The sequence below is a fragment of the Saccopteryx leptura genome, chromosome 1 (genome assembly GCF_036850995.1).
Source record: "Saccopteryx leptura isolate mSacLep1 chromosome 1, mSacLep1_pri_phased_curated, whole genome shotgun sequence".
Classification (NCBI taxonomy): Eukaryota; Metazoa; Chordata; class Mammalia; order Chiroptera; family Emballonuridae; genus Saccopteryx; species Saccopteryx leptura.
The window spans coordinates 31,006,908-31,031,889 of record NC_089503.1 but is presented as its reverse complement, the minus strand read 5'-3'; the positions used below and the strand labels follow the sequence as shown (position 1 = coordinate 31,031,889).

Here is a 24,982-nt window from a genome sequence, read left to right as displayed (position 1 = left end):
CACCATAGAGCACTAATGGTCGAATCTGAAGCAAACCAATCTAAAAACCAAGGAGTTATTTTCTTTCTTGTTAAGGAAATGTTCAAACATGCACAAAAAAACAGGGAGAAATGTTGAAGAAACCACCATGGACCCAACAGCTATCAACATTCTGCTGTTCTTGTTTTATCCATTCCCCTCCCAAATTTAAACATTTTGCTTTTGCTAGAATATTTTAAGGCAAATCTGAGAGAGCTCTTGATTTTATCTGTACATACTACAAGATATATATCCCAGTGATCAGGACTTTTCTTTTCTTTTTTTTTTTTCTTCAACATAACCATTAAACCACCGTAAGACGCAATAAAATTAACAAGACTTCCTTCATATTATCTGGTACCCAGATTGTTTTAAATCTCCTCTGATTGTCTGAGAAATAACCGTTTGACAGTGGCTGGCTTGAGTCCAGATCCAAGCAAGGGCCACCCATTGGGTTGGGTTGCTACCTTTGTAAAGGTAAGAATTTGTTCTCTCCATGTGAGTAGAAGTCCTATGAGCTGGTTATTTGATACAAAGGGGTGGGGCATGCTGTAGGGAGAGCAGGAGATTGAGTTATGAAAAGCAAATTTAAAAAAATCTTTTAGAGTTTTTATTTGATCCCTTCAAATCATAAAGATAAAATTAGATGACAGTCCAGTATTCTCTTGACCTCAAGGGCCAGTGAAAACTATGAACCCAGTGGGTCAGATTTTACATTTCTTATCTGAAACAAACTGGATAAATTATGCATAGGCGGCTAGCCTTTACACATCACTTTCTTTCTTTTCCTTGAGTAGGACAGAAACTTATTGGCTATGTTAAATAGAAAATCCAAAGTCATCAAATATACAGCAGCCAGCGCTGTGGGCGAATCTCTTAGGCTCCCCTTCACTTTTTGATATATTAACCCCCAAATATAATGTGTTCACCTGCTGCCTTCCTTGTGCATCCAGCATTGATGACTGTCATTGGCTTTTTTTTCCACCAAAACCACCTCCATGCCTGAACGCAGGTTGGGACCCTGCACCCCCAAGGCCAGCTGAGAAACAGCAAGGCTTATAATTTGGCCATCTCTGTATTCAAACCGCTGGTGGCAAAGCTTCTGCAATCTGCTCTGCTTTGGCGAATGGCTGAGATAAAGAAAATCCCATTAGGTGCAGGAAAATGTCCCGTGCCCTCGATGAGCTGGAGGTCGCCTGTCCTGCTGGCAGGAGACCCGCCGAGAACCAGACTCACTATAAACGGTGAGGCAGTGTCCTCAGGGCAGCGGCAACACTACGTGCACTGCCAAGCTCGCGTACAATGCAGAATTCTGAGTTTACTTTGTAACAGAAGTAAATGTTTAGCCAAGAGAATGTGAGGAACTCATCAGCAAAGAAAAAAAGATGTTCAAAGAGGTAAAAGAAGTTGGAAAAGAGAGGGCATGCAGAATCAAAACCTAGAGACACAAAGGAGTTTTGTTTAAACCATGATTGTTTCTATCTTCCATCTACAGAATCTCTGGCAAAGAGAACATAATTCTCCAAGTTTTTAAATTTTCCGTAACAATTCATACTCATAACAACTCCATAGCACAAAAGGAAATAATTATATGCTAATAAGTTAAAGAAATATCTTACTAAGGATTTTAAGGGATTAAGCAAACTTATTAAACATGCTAAACATCACCCTGCATTGATAATTAAATTAATTTATAAACATCTATTAAGTCCCCACTATATGCAGAGACTTATGCTAACTATTGAAGTACCCAAACTGTTTAATACATATAAGCTGCTGTGGCGTTAAGCAAATGTCTAAAGATTATAGAAAAACACAAAGTGCTATAGATTCTTGTCATTGCACTGGATATTGATCAGAAAAAAATTTTTAAAGAAAAAATTGCATTTTCCCAGGACATTTACATATTTATTTATACATTCATTCACACATTTATTCAACAAATATATAAGCTCAGTGCTAAGCTCTTAGGAGGCAAAGATGGGTGTATTAACAGAAAAGACACACCAGTGAACAAAAATTTTAATTACACAGATAAAGTAAGAAGGACCTGCCCATCCATGCTTGCAAATAATTTAGTCAAAAACACCAGAAAGACAAAAATGTATATGTTGATGTGTAAATAGTAGCTAACAGTAATGCAAACATTTAGGAATATTTTTGCCCCAAAGTGAGGAAACCTAAGACTAGCTAGAAATCTCTAACAGGAATTCACTGAAACTTTGTACCTGTAGTTCCTCTGCGGTTCCACATTTTTAGAGAGCTCTTCCTCCATTTCCTTCGGAAAACTGTCGTCCTCATTAAAGTTGCGAGAAGTTTCCTGCCGGGCATACCTGAGAAATGTGTGACAAGCCTTCATTCGGAGACGGGCTCTTGCATGTGAATCTCTACCAAGGTTCAGAAACAAACACAAGTCTAAGAATCCTGATTTAGGCTCACAGAATCTTCTCTGAGGTGTAGTCTGATCACATCCTGAAGGGTACTGGCAGATACGTAAAAATCATATTTCTGTCATGGTGCCGAACATTGCAAATCCATACCCCATTAATATATAATTTAGATCTTTTTCTATAAAGTCATAAATAAAATTCCTCCATCACAGCATAAATAGTATTCATCTTTGTTAGACTTACTCAAAAAATGGGGCCAGGTATTATATTTCAAAAGTTATAAGATGAATACTACTCAGTAGTTTCAGAAAATCATAGCGAACCTGTAACAAGACTCCCTGTACCTGTCCCGTAAATGGGTCATATTTCTGTCTGGAACAATACATCCTAGATTACTGGGTATCATAAAGTTTATTTATAGGGCAATGTTACAGGAATCTTAACTTTTCCTCTCAACAGAGAAATCTAGGGAGACAAACAGCATTGGCACATAGGTGCCAGCTTTTGCTAGAGTAAATAGTAATCATTTGAATAACTGCCCCAGCCTCTGGCTTCTTATTAAAATGAAGTGTGGCTAGAAGCATGGCCACCATACCGATCTGAATATGTCAAGTTCCAGGCCACTGTTCAGGGCACTTTGCCTTCCGTGGGAAGATGCCACGGTAGGAGAACCGCTCCGCTGAAGGCAGGATACACACACAGGCAAAGCCGCAAGCACAGTTCAGTGCTCTCAATATGCATGTGTCTAATTCAAGGGGGAGAGGCTGTGATCACTGAGGTCTGGTGGTAATTTGATGTAACTGTAAGCAATATCAAATTACCCAAATCTTCTGGAACAATTTCTGTGTTAGCGAAGCAGCCATGCCCTTCTCCAATGTAACAAAAGTATTACATGTGGATATGAAATTGGAGGGTAACCATGGCCTCATTCACAACTGTAGCTTCTCAAAAGAAAAGGAAAAAAAAAAAATCTCAGGAACTGTTAAAAAAAACAACAGTGCCATCTTGTGTTGTGAGTTAAAAAAAAACCCAGCTTTTTCATGAACTCCATTTCTTTGAGGAAAATGAGAGGTGGGGGGAAGATCATTTTTAGTTTTAACATACTTAGCAGGGTGGAAACAATATTATTGCTCCAAATCCAGGTGTTTCATTTTCTAACTTGGAATTTATAGAAATGCGCTTGGGTTTCCAGACAAATAAGTAAAGTCAATTTTAAAACAGTCCATTTAAAATCCACATTTCTTAATTGATTCTTTAATCCATTCACTCATAAAACTAATTATCCATTTCAGTTAGTTGTTTATTTAACTAGTATTTATTGGATGTCTATTATATGATAAATGCAGAGTTCTAAATGTGAGGAAATAGTGATAAAACAGGTAAGTCATCAGGGTTCATGGAGCTTACATTCATTCTAGTGGAAAGAAGAGAGATCAGGAAATCAGTATATAAGCAAGATAAATGCCATAAGTAGAAGAAACAGAATATTGTGCTACAGTTTGGCTGGGGTGGGGTCTACTTTAGTAATGGAGTCAGAGAAGGCGCTTCTGACAGATGATATTTGAGTTGAGACCTGGACAATGGGAAGGGGTCAGCCATGAGAGGATCTGGACAATGGAAAGGGGTCAGCCATGGGAGGATCTGGACACTGGGAAGGGGTCAGCCATGGGAGGATCTGGACACTGGGAAGGGGTCAGCCATGGGAGGATCTGGAGGGAGAGCATTCTGGGAGAGAAAAGAACGTGTGGAAAGTCTGTGAAACAAGAACGTGTTTGTCTCATTTGAGGAACAGAGATGCTGGTGTGACAGGTGTGCAGTGCGTGAGGGGAAAGATAGTAGGAGAGGAAGCTTAAGAGGTGGGCAGGGTTTCCTGGAAGGCAGTGAGGAAAGAGAAGTCCCCCACCCCCCACAGTGCCAGGCTCGGAAAGCCCTTTCTTCCTTCCATAAAGCATCAGTGCGGAGGCTAGAGCTTTTGGAGTTTCTTTCTCACTGTGCTTCTTGGCATTTTTGCTGAAGATCTTTACCAGCTATGAAAAGGGTTCCTTCCAGAGTTACGTTCTAGTCTCCTGCTTTATGGATGTCCCTTCTTAAATCACCAGACCTCCCAAATATGGGAAAACTGCCAAACAAACATATCAAAGAACATCTAGGGAAATTTTACAGTGACTTTCTAATGTAAGATGATTTAGAATCAAGTCATCAGAAAACAGTTCAAAGAACTAATGATATCATATTTCAGTTATTAGATTGCACTTGGAAAAAAAGGAAACAGAAACCAAGAAAAAAGAAAGAACATCTTTGAGAGCAAAGATTTACGGTGTTCCAATACATAGATTTATTTCATCAAGGCTTGGAGTCCTTGAGTAAAAGTGATTGAGTCCACTCAACACACGATTCAGGAATCACCTGCACATCCCAGGCAGGCTCCATGGAACCGTGTCTTCTGCAATACTCTAGTGACAGAGAGATCACTGTTTCACAAGATATGTTATTTTAGAAGAACAAAAGGGGGTGGTGGAAAGTCTGTGGTAAATTTCCTAACCATTGAGGAAAATGTCATCTAGGTCAAACTATTCTCTCTGAAAAAGGCCTTTGAGTGCTTCTGTTAGTGTCAGGACACAAGGCCAGATGGCATTAATCAAAATGTGAAAGTTTGATATTCCAAACTTGATATTCTTATAACTAAAGTAAAACTTGATATTCTTATAACTAAGGATAGAATATCTTTTTAAATAGTTTATAACAATGATATATAAATTAATTTTCATAGTTACCACATGGTAGTCGATCAGCTATTTGAGATTTTATCATTTGAAAACTCAATAATTTATTTATTTAACAAATAACAATTAAAGTCAGTTACCTTACTCTTCACAGAAGACGTGTGACAATTTTTTTCCCTCAAGGAATTCCCAGGTTGGTGGCTGTTTGCATGGCAAGGGAGTATAATGATTGCCATGATTGATTTCAATGATGAAAAATCTTCCCACAGTTGAAAACTGGACAAGTCAAGGCAGTTGAGGTGGACAGAAAGAAACACGTGGTTTTGAGGCCTGCAGTCATGTACAAATGGAGCAGGCCACATTCAGGTGACAGCTTGTAGCTGCTGAGCTGGAGGTGGAGTTCACGTGTCAGAAAGAAAAAGAAATGTGGAGTACAGGCAAGCATGGGGGTCCCAACGACCATCCATGCCAGGCCTGGAGCAGGCTCAGAAAGGCTCAGGATTCCAGCCTAAATATTTTTTTCTGTCTGCATAGGTGGCCATTAAAGAACTGTATAAAGAAGGATTTTGCTTTGGAAATATGTATTAATTGTCCATAGACGGAACTTCAGGTGAAGTAGAAGAAGTTTATGGAGCTCAAGACCCATCAGGAAGCTATTTCAGAGATCCGGGATGATAACTATACATTAACATGCACTCAACTTGAAATTACATTAGGGAAGAAGCGCGCCTGAGGTCCGCATTTACGGAAATGAAATACGATGAATTCTAAGAATCTAGTTCTTAAAAAATAGTAATATTATAAGAAAATTACTGAAAGTAGATCATTGTGATGGTTGAATACTGGAGCCCCAGCTCCATCCTTTTGCCAGGAAACTCATTCAGTACTAGCCCTTCACCTGACATCCGTTTCACAGACTTGGCATGGGTTTCCTGCATGGGCTCTGCGCTGTTATCAGGCGAATGAGCTGAGTTCCAATACTGAGCAGGTAGTTTTTCTGGCCATCCCGATTACTTACAGAGTTTTACTGGAAGAACTTTCTGTTGTTAAAGCATTTTTTTGCATTTGCTTTTCCTCTGGTTCTCTAATTTCTTTCTCTTCTCCAATAGTTGCTACAGGTTTACACACAGCAAGCCTGGCTCCCGACACAAGGTCACCTGGGACTTCTAAAACAAGGGCTGAACAGAAACATACAAGTTGCAAAGACCAGTTACAATTGCAGGGAACTAGGAATTACAAAGCATATGCTAAAAAATGCAGATAATTTCCAGCTACTCAGTGTAAGAATACATCCTAAGATTAACGAATAGTTGCTTTTTAAACTAATACATTGAATTTCACTTCATTTAATTTTGTAAATTGTTTTCTCTAAAGATATTCTTAGTCAAAAATACCAACACTAAGGTTTTCCAAAAATAAAGAGGTTATTGTAAATTTTAACTATTTTAATGGGCTATATTATTTAGATACATGTCTCTAAAAAATTCTGTGGAGTCCCAAACTCCTCAGTGAAAGTCCCCAATGCTTTGAAAGACATGTGCAAAGCTTACTGTACAGTGTTCAATATATGCAACAGGGTAATGTCTTAAATTATATTAATAGGTCCCCTTTTTGCCGTTAGAAATATAGGACCTCTGTGCCGGTGCCCGAGGCAGACTCAGGGAAAGGAAGAAGACCAGGAGGAGATGAGAAATGTTACAAGAGGGAGCAACAGTACAAAGACAGCTTTGACTTTCAAGCAGAGTGTATGACAAGGGTTATGAAGGCCAGGATGACACTGTCATGATGGAGGATCATTCCGGTCCCTTTACCTTCTTCCATTTAGCATATCAAAGGTTTGAGCACTTCTCAGGGGTGACTGGGAGAAAACCCCCCATTTCTGGGCCTGAAGGGATCAGAGGCAGAAACTGGAGAAAGCAGGAACCCAGCATGGCTATCGCAATCCCCCGCCTACTGGCTGCAACTTCAGGTGTCTTAGCTACCGAAGGAAACACTGTGGACACTGCCCATTTTCAGGACACAGTATGGAGTCGTGCCACCTCTCACACGCCACTAAAATCTGAGCCTGGACATGGTTTCTGGGAGGCGCAGCCACGAGCCACGATTTGCTGAGAGCCACGCGGGGGTGTGTTCCAGAAGAGGTTGGCAAACAAAAGTCAAGGGGTCTTGTGGCAAAGACGTGCAGAGGTGGCTACGCAACAACGGCCAGGCTGCAGAGGCAGGCGGGGGCAGCGCCACCCAACGCGCTGTCTGAGCCCAGAGAGTGGACTTCGGCCAGCAGGGCCCAGAGAGAGAGAGGGTCTCACCTCAAGTTCTTTCCTTCCATCCAAGAAAGGAGCTAAAGGGAGACTGAAAACTGGCAATTCTGACCCCTCCCCAAAGAGACTATTCAAATTAATGTTTGGGATAAAATGTGGACCCGACTGAACATCTGTGCTTTTCTAGATGGGGGTGTGCGGGGCTCACAAAGACCCGAATTGTTAAAGACAAATTAAATCATGTTTTCTTTGTACAACCAAAGTGTAGCATGAATTACAATATGCAGCTCTGCTAAATACATACATTAGTCTAAAGAGCTAAACAGCAAGATGCAGGAATGAAATAGGTCCCGTAGAAGCAAACTCATTTTTTTTTTTTAAAAAAAGCAGTATCATCAAATATTTTATTCTGGATGTATATGTTAAGGTTATTAATTCCAATGCTTACCCTCTATCTTATGTGTACTGCAGAAGGTTTTAATTTTGGAAATATCTGATGCTAAGTTCCTCAGGAAGATGTGCTTCCTCTGCTGAGCAACGGACAGGTCAGGATCGATCCAGTGTTCTCCACGTGAAACGTACACCTGTCAAAGCAGGGAGCCTCTGATCCCATATGCAAGTATTCACAGCAGCATTATTTGTAACAGCCTGAACTGAAAACAGTCAAAACTTCCTATAATAGGTGATTAGATACACTGTGGCACCATGGGATAATACACAAGACTAAAAAGGCACAAACTATTGATAAATGCAACAACTTTCCTGGATCTCAGGATTTTCGCACGAACAATAGTTTAAAACATTTTAATATTATACATTAATATTTGCAGTTTCTCATTCATGTCTTTCTTTACCAGTTCATCTCTTTGAAGGTCTCTCAGGGTAAAGATTTCTTGCCCCTTGTCATTGAACAATCTCCGAGCTGCAGAAGGTAAATTTAACATTTCAAGTACACCTATAAGAGGAGATGCAACAACAGCCAGGCTGCAGAGGCAGGCGGGAGCAGCACCACCCAACGCGCTGTCTGAGCCCAGAGAGTGGACTTCGGCCAGCAGGGCCCAGAGAGCGAGAGAGTCTCACCTCAAGTTCTTTCCTTCCATCCAAGAAAGGAGCTACAGGGAGACTGAAAACTGGCAATTCTGACCCCTCCCCAAAGAGACTATTCAAATTAATGTTTGGGATAAAATGTGGACCCGACTGAACATCTGTGCTTTTCTAGATGGGGGTGTGCGGGGCTCACAAAGACCCGAATTGTTAAAGACAAATTAAATCATGTTTTCTTTGTACAACCAAAGTGTAGCATGAATTACAATATGCAGCTCTGCTAAATACATACATTAGTCTAAAGAGCTAAACAGCAAGCTTCCAGCAGAGAAGAGAGAAAATAAAAGAAGTCAGGGGTCCTGGAGCATTTATGACAACTCCCTCTGCAGACCGTGCGTGTCAAAAGCTGGGCTCTGGAGCCCATCGGACCCCTTTTGAGTCTCGTTCTCCCTGTCCATGTTACAGGCCATGGGCGTTATGTAAACTTACTTCCCAGGGTTGTTATGAGGATAACCAGTTCATTTTAGAAAGTGTGTAGTATAGTTCCAGGTATGCTAAATAAACAGGTGGATATATCACTATGACTTCTTAAATTTGGCTCAATATGCCCCACACTTTTTCGTTTTCTTGTTTTTCCTTCTGCCTAAAACACCTTCCTTAGCCTTTTCTGCTCAAGTCCTACTCTTTCTCCAAAGCCTCCAAAGTCACATCCATCACAAAGTGGTTCCTCATCTCCCTTCTCCAGAAGTGACCTTTCTAGCCCTTTACGTTCCTATGAAATAGGGATTTTTTTGCTTGGTTAAACGGTAAACAGTGAATTTTTCCCCCCAGAAAGCACTGAGCCAGCCCTGTGGATATCAAGATGAACGATCAGTATCCCTGATCCCTGAGGAGCTCCCTCTCCCGTGGGGGGAGAGACAGGTCAGCAACCGCCATGTAATGTGAAGTAGTGGGTGCTGCTGTAGGCGCCGGGCTCGAGCCTGTGAGAGCACAGGCAAGATGATGACTTCCTCCAGGGCAGCCTGGTCTCAGGAAGTAGCACTTGGGTTGGGCCTGGACAGATGAATAGGTGTTCATCAAGAAGGGTTAGGACCTAGAGAAGGTTTTCTCACGGCTGGAGCTGAGCGTCTGGACAGGAGGAGCCCGATGAAGCTGAGAACGAAAATGGGAACTGATTGAAAGCATTTAGGTTGCCAAATTAAAGTACTTGGCCTCTGGCCCATAAACAGCAGGGAGCTGTTGAAGGCGGTAGAACAGAGGTGTGGTGTTATCAGATCGGCTTTTTAGAATTACCTGTCGGGAAGGCGAAGGATGGACGGAGGTGGGAAAGGCTGGAATCTATAAGACCAGCTTAGGTGAGAGGTATAGAGGTGGAGCTATGGGGAAGAAGAAGTAAAATTAAAGGAGAGGCGTGGGGCTTTTCCTAAAGAGTGCCCTCATGATGGCTCCGCCATCGAAGAAGGAAAGTCAAAGGTCCTTGCTAAATATATTTCATGCTAGAAAGTACTGTCTACAGCAAATGAATTAGAAGTGCCTTTATGCCCATCAGAAAGGCATGGCTGAACAGGGAATAAGTCTCAATTTTATTTCTTTAGCTGGGAAAAGGCACTGGAGCAGATAATTAGGCCTTTATTTCTGAGACCAAGAGGTCTTAGAAAGAAATAAGTCAGCGGGAACTAAATTTCTGCTTCATATGTTACAGGTCTGGAAACTAATAAACCAACGAGGACCAGGCTGAGTGTCACATCTACGGGAGTTGGTGGGATGGGGGTGGGAAGGACTGTAAGAGGCTTGAGCCCCATTTAGAGGTTTACTTGATTCTCTGAGTACCACCCAAAGACCCAACTTGTTTCCTTCTACTTTCCCCAAATCGCTATCTTTCTGGGTCCACACAGCTCCAGCCTGACCTGACATGGATTACAGTCACCATCTCTGCTCCCACTGACATTTTCCTAGAAGAATGTCTGGACTATGGGAGTATTCTGTCTTAGGACAGCCAGTGGGAGCTTAGAAGGTGGTTGGTGAATCTTCTTCCTAGTTTGAAACCCTAGTTTTGATAGTGCTAGATTTTATTGGGTCACATAGGTGCGTTGGAGAGGTGTGGGATTAGCTGTTTATCTGTATTATATTGGCCAATATCAATGGAAGGGGAGAGGGGAAAAAACGGCTCTTACGTGCCTAATAAGGCACGTGGACTCTAGGGTCAGATTGCCGGGGTTCAAATTCTAGCTCTCTTGTGTACTGGCTGCACAACCATGGGAACTTATTAAACTTCTCTGAGCCTCATTTGTCCTATTAGTACAGTAGTACTTATCTAATAGGGTATTTTACAGGAAAAAATGTGTGATACCTCTACAGCTCCTGGCACAGAAAAATCAGCAACTTTATTAAAATGGACCAAATTGTGCGAGCATTTTATGTCTACTCTCTCATTTAGTTCTCATTTCGGAAAGGCTCTTCTTACTGATGAGGAAACTGAGCCTGGGGATTAAGTTCCTTGTCCAAGGTTATAGAACTAGCAAATAGGACAGCTAAAAGTCAAACTTAAATCTCTGTGTGTTTTTTACTACATCATATGGCCTCTTGGGAGGACACTATCCTAGAATAGTAAGATATTAGATCTACCAGTAAGTAGATAGGCTGGGAGGCTCAGTAAACAGTCCAGGACTTCTCTCCTATGAGCAGGCAAGGGGCCTAGGAATAAAGTCCTCTGATTGTCACACCAGGAGCCAGGATGGGTAATCATATGGCCTGCTTGGATGTACAGGGTCCAGTGGAGTGGAGTCAAATCCTCCACTTTGCTTTCTAAAGCTGGAATGGAGGCGGAACATCAGAGAGTGCTGGTCCCTGAGACTGTATTTCAGAACAACCCAGCGTGCCCCAAGAGCAACTGGCAGGGGGTGAAGGTGGGAGCTGTGTCTCCAGGTCTGCAGATAGTTACAGCTCTGAAATAGCTGAGCTTTCCTTCATCCAATCACTTGTGAGGACACCCCCCCCCCCCGGGAGGAGCCCCACCACATTCTCCCAGTTATTGAAAACAGTCACAAAATGTACTAAAAGCTCTGGGTATGTGTTTTCCTCTTACTTTATCTTTTTTGCTTTATATCTCTTTATTTTTATACCTCTCTCATGTTAGCTCCTCGCCATGTGGCCTTCCCTGACAAATGGCCCTCACTAGGTACTCTGTCCTTCCTGGTTATGGATGAAGTGACCCTTTGATCATTTTTATTTCTGTGCAATTAAAACAGCCCTTTCTGACTGTTTCAATAGCAAACTCTCTTCCCAGTGAATTATGAGTTTCCAGAGAGCAAAGACTGGCTCACCCTTAAAAAGAAATCTCCTGCAGAACATCCAAGACTGGTTGATGCACATGATATGAACACAACAGATACTGGAAAGATTCAAATAATCAAATTCTTTCCTGCCTTCCTCTTAGCTTTTAATTTGGCTGTCCTGTTCAAGAGAGAGGAAAATAAGACTGAGAAAGGTGTGCTTTGCTAGTTTTCCAACTAGTTAATGGCAAACCTAAGATTAAAATTAATTCCCTTACTCTTAATCCAACGTTCTTTCCAACATTCCATGTTTCCTGCAACATTAGGTATCAACAAAATTGTCCCATATCTATTATTTTTATTTTATTTATTTATTTATTTATTTATTTATTTTATTTATTTATTTATTTATTTATTTTTTTGTATTTTTCTGAAGCTAGAAACCGGGAGAGACAGTCAGACAGACTCCCGCATGCGCCTGACCGGGATCCGCCTGACCGGGATCCACCTGGCACGCCCACCAGGGGGCAATGCTCTGCCCCTCCGGGGCGTCGCCCTGCCGCGACCAGAGCCACTCTAGCACCTGGGGCAGAGGCCTAGGAGCCATCCCCAGCGCCCGGGCCATCTTTGCTCCAATGGAGCCTCGGCTGCGGGAGGGGAAGAGAGAGACAGAGAGGAAAGAGAGGGGGAGGGGTGGAAAAGCAAATGGGCGCTTCTCCTGTGTGCCCTGGCCGGGAATCGAACCCAGGACTTCTGCACGCCAGGCCGACGCTCTACCACTGAGCCAACCGGCCAGGACCCATATCTATTATTTTTAAATAGGCTGTTAGCTATTATATCTTTCTTAGGCTTTATAGATGGAAGAACCACCAACAAAGACCCTCAAAGCTGTCTTGTGTGAATTATTAAATAACTAAAGGATAGCATAATTTCCCTCATATTCCAAAAGACTTGTCTTCAGTAAGACATATTTTGTAAAAAAATAAAATAAAATAAAAAATGTTTATACTGGGTGCTCTACCTTGAATGGTTATCAAATTCTATGGGAATAATTTTTGTCTTGGTTAGGAAAACACTGACCAAAAGAAAATTAGAACATTTCACAAATAAGATACATGTTAGTGAAATATAAAAACTGATTTAAGGTAGTAAACTACCCTGCCCTCAATTCAAATCTGAACCAAAGAAAAGCACTGTAAAACTATGAAATATATATTTTTTTAATGGAAAAAATTTATATTTACAAAGTTGATAGTTCAGAAGATAGGGGAAACTGTCTTAAATTTTTTGGCGAAATATATTAATTACCATTCATATCATGAAGTAACAAAGAAGATTCATTTAACAGATTAAAAGTTCCTGGATTATTATATTAACAATTGTTTTCTTATGAAAGTATGTACGTGTTTTGTGTTCTGTGTTACACATAATCATTCAAGCATTTGAATGAAAAATATCTTTGCATTTAGGATAGCAGTACTTACTTCTCCAAAAGTTGATGAAATTCAGTCTGGGTTGTTTCTGTTTCAGAATATTTAGTGACATAGTTTTTCCCATTCTCTTTCATCTCAGTGTCAACATTTCTGAAACAAAGGATCCGAGATTTGATTGAGAAGTCAGTATGTATTGCCAATTATCTTTCAACTTGTTTAAATATGTGAAAAACCATGAGACTTTAATTGATCATTATTTGCCCTAAAATAATCTTTGAAAAATAAGGTTTCAAAAACCATCACAATTAAAAATTAAACTTCATGAACATAAATATTATGAGCAATTTATGTAAGAAAATTAAGTTTTAATATTTTAATCCTTTTCTGTTAATGCTGAGCACTCCAAGATACGAGTTTATCAAGTTTAAAGAAAATGCAGAATGACATTTATTTTTCCTGGGATGTTTTATACATATATTGTTCATAGTTGTGCTACTCATATATTATAGGCAATTAATCCAAATTTAAATATTGTTAAACTGAAAAAATCAGGAATAATGATGACAGAAAAAGAATATTTAATTGCAAGATACATTTCTTCAAACTTTCAAGTTAGAAAACTATTCTGTGAATTTTTTAAATCTCTACATTTTATTAAATGAAAGAAATAGTGGTCAAATATAGTCATTCATTCATTCATTTATTGAATATAATAATCCAATATAATTCATCATTAATTAATTTTTTAAATTTATTCATTTTAGAGAGGAGAGGGAGAGAAAGAGAGGAAAGACAGAGAGAGAGAAGGGGGGAGGAGCTGGAAGCATCAACTCCTATATGTGCCTTGACTAGGCAAGCCTAGGGTTTCGAACCAGCAACCTCAGCATTTCCAGGTCTACGCTTTATCCACTGCGCCACCACAGGTCAGGCTCATTAATTAATTTATTCATTCCCTAAACACTGGTTTAGGGCCTATTGTGTTTCCTACATCATATGGTGAGTAAAGTGACTTAATACTGGACTGACCAGGACACACTGTTCTATGGCCACCCCATAGCAGACAGCACGTATATGGATGAGTAACACATCACCGTGGGGTTCTACCTCCAGCATGGAGACCTAAATGGTTAATCACAAAGAGAGAGAGGAGCCATGGTGATGGAAAGAAAGAAAGTATTCAATTTTATAGATTCAAGTTGAGCCTTTCCTCTTACAATTCTTTAAAATATCACTTATAAAACTTGTCTTTGTTTAACATTGTTTATAGTTCTGGGAGGTGAAATTCACTTGTGACACAAAAATCACAATGGTCTTAATTTACATATATTTGGCAACCATTATCAAGACTATTTGACAAGATTTTTTTAATCACAAAGATAACAATTAACTAAGTAATAAACAAATACTACTTGATCTTTTGGCTTTATAGATGGAGAAATCAACAACGACAACAATGAAAGCTTCTTAAACTGTCAAGAATGAATTATTTAATAGATAAAGCATAGCATGCTACCAAAGAAGAATTTGGTTTAAATGCATCTATTGTATATTTCATCATTCTAGCATGATTGTGCTTGCAAAGACATTAAATAGCCCAACTCTCTTTCTTCTTATAAATAAGATTCAGGTTAATGCAAGCAATTTACCCCAACATGTCATTTGCATTTACTTATTCTGGAAGAGGACATATTTGACTTGGATATATATATTAAAAGTAGCACAGCAAGGCTTCCACCTTGCACAACTCTGGGGTACCATTCATATAGAACACAATCTAAACAGTGGCCACCAAAGCTGGTCAACACAACCTCCCTCTAATGTCAGCCCAATCTTTCTCCATTGAAACTTTCTGTTACAGGACTTACATACAGTTCTGGAGGGAAATGCTATTGATGCTGTAGAAAACTTTTCTGAATCCGCCAAGAAAACTCAAGCTCAATTTAGTAGAGTATTAGAGTCAAGTGTATGCCAATGTATTTTAATTATTTGGGAAAAATTAATTCATGTAGTGAACAAAGTGAGTATTTGATTAACCAGGACACATTGTTCCATGAACAAAGACAGCAGAGAGTTTCACATCCTCTCTGCTAGAATAGCTGTCCAAATGAATAAATCTCTCAAATTATATTTGGAGAACCTCACTGAATGAACCACGCATTTTAAAACATTAGTGAGAAAAGACAAAAATTTGTATATAATTTTGAGCCACACATATACAGAATAAGAAAAAAATAAATGTAGGAAGGGACAGAAATTATTTGCTAAGTTTGTGTGCTAAGGAAAAGTCATATACTACTTTAAGGGCATTACCCTCACATTGTACATCTAGCAGAATGAGCTAATTATGAAATGTATGCGTCAAAGATTTCAATTTCAGGCTTGACTTTACTTTGAAGATTAATTTTTTACTTTATCATCTTTACAAGGCAGTTCAGTGGACAGCCGATCTGAATGTTACTCATTGTTCAGCGATGTATGAAGTGTATTTAATCAATGTGAAGAAAGTTATATTAAACTATTATCAGCAGCCTCAAATATTCTAAACATCTCAAAAGAAAGGTCAAGAGGTAATATCACTGCTAATCATATGAGAAACAATGTGTTTAACTCATTCTTTATATCAGAGCTTTGCACTGATCTGTGATTCCTTTTGCCATAAAATGTAATGAAAATATAGCAGGTGACTTTTCTCCAAGGCTGGAGAGATATTGGCTGTTTCAGAAGATTTTATTCAAATCTCATAACAGAAGAGAAAGTGCAGATCAATGCTTTTCTATGATTATGAACTTTTAAAATGTTATTCCAAGTCAAAGATATAAAATTATATTTGAGAACTATATTTATTTGTTAAATATGCCTAAGATAAAAAATGTAAATAATTGTGAATGATGACTTAATAAATAATTATAAAATTATATTTAAGAAGCAATCTATGAGCCCAGTGATGTCAAAATACATTCATAAAACTCAATAAAAAATTGGTCATTCAAAATAGAGATTGATATAAAACATTTTTCAGAACAACTCATTTCTAACTCATTATTTTATCAGATGCCAGCTTAAATCAAGAGATCAAATATTTACTGACACAAACTAAATAAACCTTAGTATCAATTTTCATCTCCAAATATTAACATAGGAGGCCTTTAAAAAACAACAACACATAATTCTCTCAGAAAAACATCTGTAATCAAGAAGACAAAAATCTGTAGAAATTAGAAAGTGTATTTAATGAGAAAAATGAACAAGCTGTTCTTACTGCATTTTTCGTCCAGGTGAGATGTCTGGACTGATTATAACCAGGGCTCTGTTTTTATTCTTGTCTCCATTCCTCAAAACTCTGAGTCTTACAGGGGCATACTGCTCCGGTGACTTACAGATGGGTTTCTTCATGGAAGGACTGTTTGGAACAAGCAGTCCTTCTATTGGCCAATCAAACTCCTTCAGAAAGAAATGACAAATTTGACAATAAATAAGTTATTACTAGATATAAAAAAAGTGTCACACACTGCTTATACCTTTACTCTCTCATTCATTCATCAAACATATGTTGGGCATCTAAAAAGTTCTAGACAAGTCTCATTAATGTTTTATTTACAAAATGTTTTAATTACATGAAATTTATATATATATATATTTACAGAAAGAGAGGGAGAAAGGAAAAGAAACAGAGAGGGAGAGAGAGAAACACCAATTTGTTGTTCTATTTATTTCTGCATTCATTAGTCAATTCTTATTCGTGACCTGACCAGGGATTGAACCATCAACCTTGGAGTTTCTAGACAATACTCTAACCAATTAAGCCAACTAGCCAGAGCAAAGGATAGCAGTTTTTAAAGTGTATGTAAAACCTGTGTTGTATTACAACATGAAAGATTTATTCCCTTTCAGAGAAACATCATTTTAGTAAAATAGAACTGAATTAACCTAAAATGTTTTTGTTCATGTTTGAAATATCTTTCATATGAAGAAAGTAAGAATGTATGAATGAAAAGTGGTTTCACAACCTGACATTATCTTAATCTAAATGTATTTGGCAATGAAGAATGTATTTGGGGAACACTCCAAAAAACATAGGGAGATGATGAAACAAGTTTCAGTTGTAGAATTCAGTTCATTTGTATTCATTTATTAATACATTCATTTGTTTAATAATTTATTATCAAAATGTTGTTTACCATATTGCAGGCACAGTATTAGACACTTGAAATAAAACTATAAACAAGACAGGATACTCTTCCTTAAGGAATTTCTAGTGGGTGCTCAGAAACTTAGCTAGAATAAACTGGCAATTAAATAAGTAAGTACAAAAGCAACAGAGTATGAATGAGGCGTGATGGGACCACACAGGAGGAGACCTTGGGGTAAAGCCCGCGACCTTTGAGCGCGAGCCAGTGACACTGAGGTCATGTGGATGAGCCCACGCTCACAGTGGTGACCGCGGGGGTTCAAACCTGGATGGAACCTCAGGTCCCAGGCTAACTCTAGCCACTGCACCACCACTGGTCAGGTTCATTACACTTTTAACCTATCTATTTTTTCTTTTCTTCCCCCCTTCTTTTTCAATATAAGCATTTAAGGTTATAAATTTCCTTCAAGTATGTTTTAGCGGCATCTCACACATTTTTTTCTTGGATTACAAATATTTCCTTTAAAATTTTTCATTATGATTTCTTTATTGCCCTGTGAGTTCATTAAAATATCTTTTCAAATTTCTCAACATAAGATTTTTTCTAATTACTTATTTAGTGATTTCTAAATTAATAACAAGGAGAAACCTTGATCCACTTTCAAAACATATCCAGGACCCAGCTGCTTCTTGTCAGCTCCGCACCCATCACTTTGGTCCAAGACATTCTCACCTAGAGATTGCAAAAGGCTTCTACCTGCGTATTCCTGCTCCTATCTCAGCCCCCTTTTGCCCCATCATTCTATGATCACGTCACCTTTCTGCTCCAAATCCTCCAGTGCCTTCCCAGCTCAGGGTGAGAGCCAGTCTTCCAATGGCTGGGGCCCATGTGGTTGGCACCGTCCTTTCTCTCTGACCTTATGCCCTGCTGCTGCCCCCACTCTCACTGCTGCTGCCACACTCATCACTGTTCCACAAAACCACCATCTCAGGACCTCTGCATTTACTGGCATGCTTGTTTCCTGGGTTTGCTTGTTCTTCAGGGTTTTACTCAAATATCATCTCAAAAAAAAGCGTTCCTGGGTCTATTGAGAGTTTCCAAACCCTGTCCTGACCTGCCCCATTTCCCAACACTCTATATTTCCTACTTTGTGTCTGTTTTCTCCTTATCACTGACCAACATTCCTGAGAACATCTTGTGAAAGGCCACGAGTTCACTTTGGACCAGACTTCTTGCTTTTGAATCTTTTTTTTTTTCTTAAGATATTTATTCATTTCAGAAAGGGAAGATTAAGAGAGAGAGAGAGAAGGGGGGAGGAGCAGGAAGCATCAACTTCCATATGTGCCTTGACCAGGCAAGCCTAGGGTTTTTTTGTTTTTGTTTTGTTTTTTTGTATTTTTCTGAAGCTCAAAACAGGGAGAGACAGTCAGACAGACCTCCGCATGCGCCCAACCGGGATCCACCCGGCATGCCTACCAGGGGCGATGCTCTTCCCTCCAGGGTGTGATGCTCTGCCCCTCCGGGGCGTCGCTCTGCCACAACCAGAGCCACTCTAGTGCCTGGGGCAGCGGCCAAGGAGCCATCCCCAGCGCCCGGGCCATCTTTGCTCCAATGGAGCCTTGGCTGCAGGAGGGGAAGAGAGAGACAGAGAGGAAGGAGAGGGGGAGGGGTGGAGAAGCAAATGGGCGCTTCTCCTATGTGCCCTGGCCGGGAATCGAACCCGGGTCCCCCGCACGCCAGGCCGACGCGCTACCGCTGAGCCAACCAGCCAGGGCCAAGCCTAGGGTTTTGAACCAGCAACCTCAGCATTCCAGGTTGATGCTTTATCCACTGCGCCACCACCCACCGCTGGGTGCGTGACCTTGGGCAAACTTTTGATCAAAGAGAGATGGAAGCTTATGGATAAATTCTTTCCTCTTTCTCCTCCAAGGGAGACTCTCCTAAGAACGCCGTTAATTGGCTCCTTGGAGGACAGCTTGATCCCACATTCTCACTCTGGCTCTCCTCTCTTCCCTGCTCGTCCCAGACCATTGCCCCCTGGGCCTGCCTCTCCTAAGAAAGTAGTAGCACCGAAGACACTTTCTAAGGAGCCCAAGAGAAGACACCACAACCACAGAGACTGAAAGTGGAAGAAGTTTTCCAAAGGGACAAGTCACGCTGAGCAGGCAGAGGCTCAGCTAATCGCTGCAGAGGTGACGCTGGGGTCCTGGCGGTGTCCACCCGACGTGACAAGGACAAGGGTGCACACGGGCTGGAGAGCGGCGCTGGCTGCGAGACCGACACAGACCAGTGCAAAGGTCCTTCGTTTGTGGAAGGAGAGAACAGATTTTAAAAGCTTGTACAAAAAGCAATAATTTACCGACTTACATTCCCTTAAAAATATTGTTGGACTCTTGCAGTTACACTGAACAATTGCATAGTTTAGGAAAATGTGTTTTGAATATATTACAATATCTTAAAGTTGTAAAGATGAAATATTCTGAAACAGCATCTAATTATAATCCTCTGATTTGTGAGACAAATAAGTAAATACCATTAATTGCCAGCCATTAGGGAAAAAGCAGTACAAATCAATGTTTAAAATTCACAAGTAGAGCATTTTTCAGACTAATTTTTTTCCTTTATATATATATATAATATATATATTATATATATATATATTTTGTATTTTTCTGAAGTTGGAAACGGGGAGGCAGTCAGACAGACTCTCGCATGCGCCCGACGGGGATCCACCCAGCATGCCCACCAGGGGGCGATGCTCTGCCCATCTGGGGCGTTGCTCTGTTGCAACCAGAGCCATTCTAGCGCCTGAGGAAAGGGCCACAGAGCCATCCCCAGCGCCCGGGCCATCTTTGCTCCAATGGAGCCCTGGCTGCGGGAGGGGAAGAGAGAGACAGAGAGGAAGGAGAGAGGGAGGGGTGGAGAAGCAGATGGCGCTTCTCCTGTATGCCCTGGCCGGGAATCGAACTTGGGACTCCTGCATGCCAGGCCGACGCTCTACCACTGAGCCAACTGGCCAGGGCCTCCTTTATATTTTAATATAATATTTGCTTATTAAAAGTCTTTATTAGAGTGAAGTACAATGAGGCTAACTTATCACACTTCTAAATAAGCAAATTTTAAATTAATGAAGTTTTAGTTTTAGTATATCCCTGACTTCCACTAAGAACCTTTGGCCTGTATGAAAATTAAATTGCAAAGAGCAGACAAGAAGTATTTATTTAGATATGTGTCTATTATTATGAACAGAGCAACAGGGGGGTCACTGTCCCTTAGTAATGTTACTGAAAAGAAATATGAACGGTTATGACAAATTCATTGTGTATTTCCATTTGAAGTTTTCCTATTGCAGTTAGGTTATAATTAATGTGAGGGGTGCTGGGGGAGTGAAGACGGGCCTATGACTCCTCTACAACAAAGATTAAACATCTGAGAGAATCAACCTTTTAAACACACTCTTATGATGCAAGGGTTGGCTAGATGAGAGATAGAAGAAAACAGTCTTTTCATCAAAAAATAACTGTCACATTGAAGTCTCAGTATGAGGAAGCTAATATTTCCTCCTTTCTTTCTTTCTGAATCATGGAAAGAAAAGGCAAGGGAAGCAAGGTTCTTCCTGAAGATGAGTCCTTGAGAACCGTCAGTTCATAGAGTTAGGACACAGAACTATGATTTTTTCTTTTCAATATCCCAGGCATGCTATAATTCCGATGAACATATTGGAAGTGTGCTGTCTTAGCTCCTGGTTGTTTAGATGCTTTCATTTCTTAAACTTGTCTTAGGACAGGTAGTAACCATGGCAGACTGGCTTTGGCATCACAGTAGCCTCGCCAACCTCAGATTGCTTCCTTGGCTTTCCAGTTGGATGAAGGAAGCCCAAGAGTCTTCTTTATTTTTAAGGGAGAGAGAAGAAGAAGAAGAAGAAGAAGAAGAAGAAGAAGAAGAAGAAGAAGAAGAAGAAGAAGAAGAAGAAGAAGAAGAAGAAGAAGAAGAAGAGAAAGAAGAAGGAGAAGAAGAAGAATGAGGAGGAGGAGGAGGAGGAGGAGGGAGGGAGGGGCAGACAGGAGGGGAGAGAGATGAAAAGCATCAACTCATAGTTGCGGCATTAGTTGTTCATTGATTGCTCTTTCATTCATGCCTTGATGGTGGGGGGGGGGGCTCCAGCTGAGCCAGTGACCCCTTGCAACCCTGGGCTCAGGCCAGCAACGTTGGGCTTAAGCAAGCAACTATGGTGTCACATCTATGAATCCATGCTCAAGCCAGTGACCTCATGCTCAAGCAGGGTGAGCCCATGCTAAAGCTGGCAACCAGTTTCGAACCCAACTCCTCAGCAACCCAAGTCAATGCTCTATCCACTGCGCCACCACCTTATCTGGTGGATCTTCTCTTTTTAACATCAGACATCACAGAAAACTAAGCCAAAGAGACGAAAAAATTCCATGGGATTCAAAACTTTCCAAACATATGCACTCTCATTGGCAGTTCTTCCTTTCGGTTACTATAACCCTCGTTCTAATGTTGAAGGAACTTTCAGTTGGTCCATCATAGAAATAGAGAAATATGGTGTCAGGATAATGAAGGACAGCAAAAAGCATGGTTTAAACAGACTGGAGTGCTATTTTCCCTTCTCCGTTGTCTCTGTTGTACTCCTGTGTTCCCATTCATTTTTTAGTGGTTTTCTCTGAGTTCGCACCACTCCATGGTGCAGCTGCCTTGTCAGGAGGCCTTGAAGGGCCACGGGGCTCCCTGGCCTGGATCATCCGCTTGTTCATCCTGCCCATAACCACAGCCCCCCTCTGCTTCTCTGGGAGACCAGCTCTTAACCAATGACCTAATTCTTAGTCAAATTGGCCTTCCTTCATCTACTTATTATTAATTAACTAATAGATTCTTTAATTTTCTCTCTTGGGCCTTTCTACGTATCCATTTTTTCCCCTTTATAGTTACAGTTAATTATCATCATCTTCTAAGAGATTAATAAAATGTGTACTTTTAACTTTCTTTTGTTTAACCTGTGCCCCTCCAAATGGATATATTTTAATTCACTAATTTAGAAATTTTAAAAGTGCTATTCAGTGGCTCATTCTAAAATCTTAAGCCTCTTCAGACTCATTTATTTTGTAATAATTTCATTCTGGAATATGAAAATCCATTGCTCCTTACCTCCTTTAAGAGGTTAGAAGTAGAGCTTCTCACTTGACAACCTTTTCCCCAAATGATGAGAAAATAACTTGAGTTCTGGAAATCTCTCCAGTGAACTTTATCACAGAATAAACCAAAATACTTCATTAATCTTATTTTTAGAAGTTTCTGACATATTTTTTAAATACTGATATCCTGAAATATCATAAAACGCTATTTGCTCCTAAAACATAGTATCAATTGCCTTTTAGGATGAATAATATTTAAAACTAAGAACAGCATGAAATTGGATCTCAGGCTCACCGTCACCACTGAGTGGTAAATAGTTTGGTATTAATGTAGTCCAAGTCACCACAGAAATAATTCCCATTGTCCATATTTCCCTAACTTTCCCCTTAGTTTTCATTCTATTTTGAAAAGGAATCTTATTCAGGAATTAACACAAGAATTTGAGTCTCACTCAGGATAATGTTTTTTTAGATGATTTTCTTAAGTTCAATATTTTGACTTAATTTTCAGGATCATTCAATCAGCATGGCTAACTTTCCTTACACTGACCTTATAACTGAATGAACCAGCTCAACAAATAGCCTTGATTTCTGCGACACCAGACTTTTTGCACAAGTTTCTTCTTTCTCCCTTCTTTGTCCTCTGTTCACCATCTGCCTTCTTCCTTTTCAACACACAGTCTATATTTCTTAAACTGTCAGCTCTATGAAGGCAGAGTCTGTGTCTATCTCCTTCCTTGCTCTATCTGCACTGCCTAAATATATAATAACTAATGATTAGATAAGTAGTCAATTTGGAAAGCTCAATCTAGAATAAAAATAATACACATGATTACAGTGACCAGAGTGTTCTGAATCCCACAATATGTCACATTTCTAATTGTAGTTTATTTAAATGGGAAGTCTTTCCAAGCAAAATATTAATTGTACTTATAAATATATAATATAATTTTACACTAATAAAATTTTCTTGCTTAATAAATAAATTATGTGGAAATGGAATTGTAAGAGAATATGGTTTCTTCAGGTAAAATATATCCAGATTTTAGGTGAAACAGATCACATTCAATTTGAATGAGAACTGTGTTCCCTGCTTGGTAAGTATTTTCTTCTCTTTCTCAAAGATTTCAAGAGCTACTCATAGCCTGAGTCATTTTGCAACACGTGGTCAATTCATTTCACTTCAGCTAACTTAGTGCCTCAGTTCTTTCCCTTCGGTTTACAGGTGAGGGCTGACTTCTTTCTCACTCTGCCCAAAAGCTACTGTTCTCCACTGCAACACAACCTGGTCCAAAACTACTGTGCTATTTGAATATTTGAATAGCTAAAGAACTTTGGAATAATTCATTTTCATCCTTAAAATAATCTAGTTGTCAAATCCCAGACTCTTGAAAGTATTTTTTATTTTTAAAGGCAAGTATTAAAAAAGAACCTGATTAATTTAGGTTTCTAAACATAGTTACTACTCACCATTTAAATTAATTAATTATCTGAATTACTTTACTTGTATACCGAAGTTAAAAAGTGTATGCACGGTATATGCAGTAATTATAATTTTCTCTCTTTCCCCATGTAAGAAAGTACACTATTTCTGAGGCACCCTTGTCCTCCCATTCCATTAAGTGGGTGGGAAACTTGGTAGGCCAATTAGAGGTGTCCCAGTTTCTGCCAATTTAGAAAAGTCTTTTTTGGTTTGTTTTTTAGCTCTGTACATTTGGATACATATAGAGTCAAATTAAATCTTCAAACTTCTTACCAGAACTGTTGTTTCCCTTCAACAATATTCCTTTCCTTTCTCCTTCCTCACTGTGGTTTCTGGGATGAAGGTTCAGTAATACCCCTGAGAAAGGGGAACCATAGTCTATATGTGGGTACTTATCCTTGATCCTCAGAGGCCCCTAAGGATGTGCCTCTTGTCCTCTTTGGCCAGTGGGCATCCAGCCGGGCGTAGTACCTGCTCACCACCAATTGAGAAATAAGTATTGTTCTTGCTCCCTGGATTTTAGCCTCTCCCCTTCCTGAACCTCTGAGAAAAACTTATAATTAGCACAATTCTTTTTTTTTTTAACTTGGTCTAATGCTGTGTGTGGTTTCTCTGTGCCACTTCTCTACCCGGGCCTCCACGTTGGCTCTTCTATTGCTTCAAACCCTGATCTTAGACATATAAGTCAATTTAGTCACTGGCTCAAGCTACCCGACCCACACCTCTGGCATTTTGGAGAACTCCTTTCCTTTTCAACATACCCAGCTTTCTAGACTGTTGCTTTACTGCAGTCTAAACATATGGAAATCTTTAGGGCCTTAAGCAATGACTTCTTGCTGTCAGCACCCATCAGTCCTTCCCCTAAAACACCAAGAACTCATTGATTCAATCAGTGAGGAGGCATAGGAAATTGTATTTTCAGGGTAAAGAAAAAACTTAGTTGAAAGCAGAAAATATGACAAAGCAACTAAATATAGGATAAAATGTTTTTTCAAAATCTTTTAGGCCTGACCAGGCAGTGGCACAGTGGATAGAGCGTGGGACTGAGATGCGGAGGACCCAGGTTCGAGACCCCGAGGTC

General features: G+C 39.9%; 1 protein-coding gene across 1 annotated transcript in view; it reads right to left on the bottom strand.

The window, feature by feature from the left end:
* The window catches only part of DCDC1 (doublecortin domain containing 1), a 394,396-nt gene that overhangs the window by 49,764 nt on the left and 319,650 nt on the right, over nt 1–24,982 (bottom strand). The window contains 8 exon segments of the mRNA XM_066360544.1: nt 948–1,148; nt 2,247–2,405; nt 6,150–6,309; nt 7,838–7,973; nt 8,244–8,336; nt 8,338–8,344; nt 13,190–13,288; nt 16,398–16,576. Coding sequence (XP_066216641.1) covers nt 948–1,148; nt 2,247–2,405; nt 6,150–6,309; nt 7,838–7,973; nt 8,244–8,336; nt 8,338–8,344; nt 13,190–13,288; nt 16,398–16,576 — 1,034 coding nt within the window.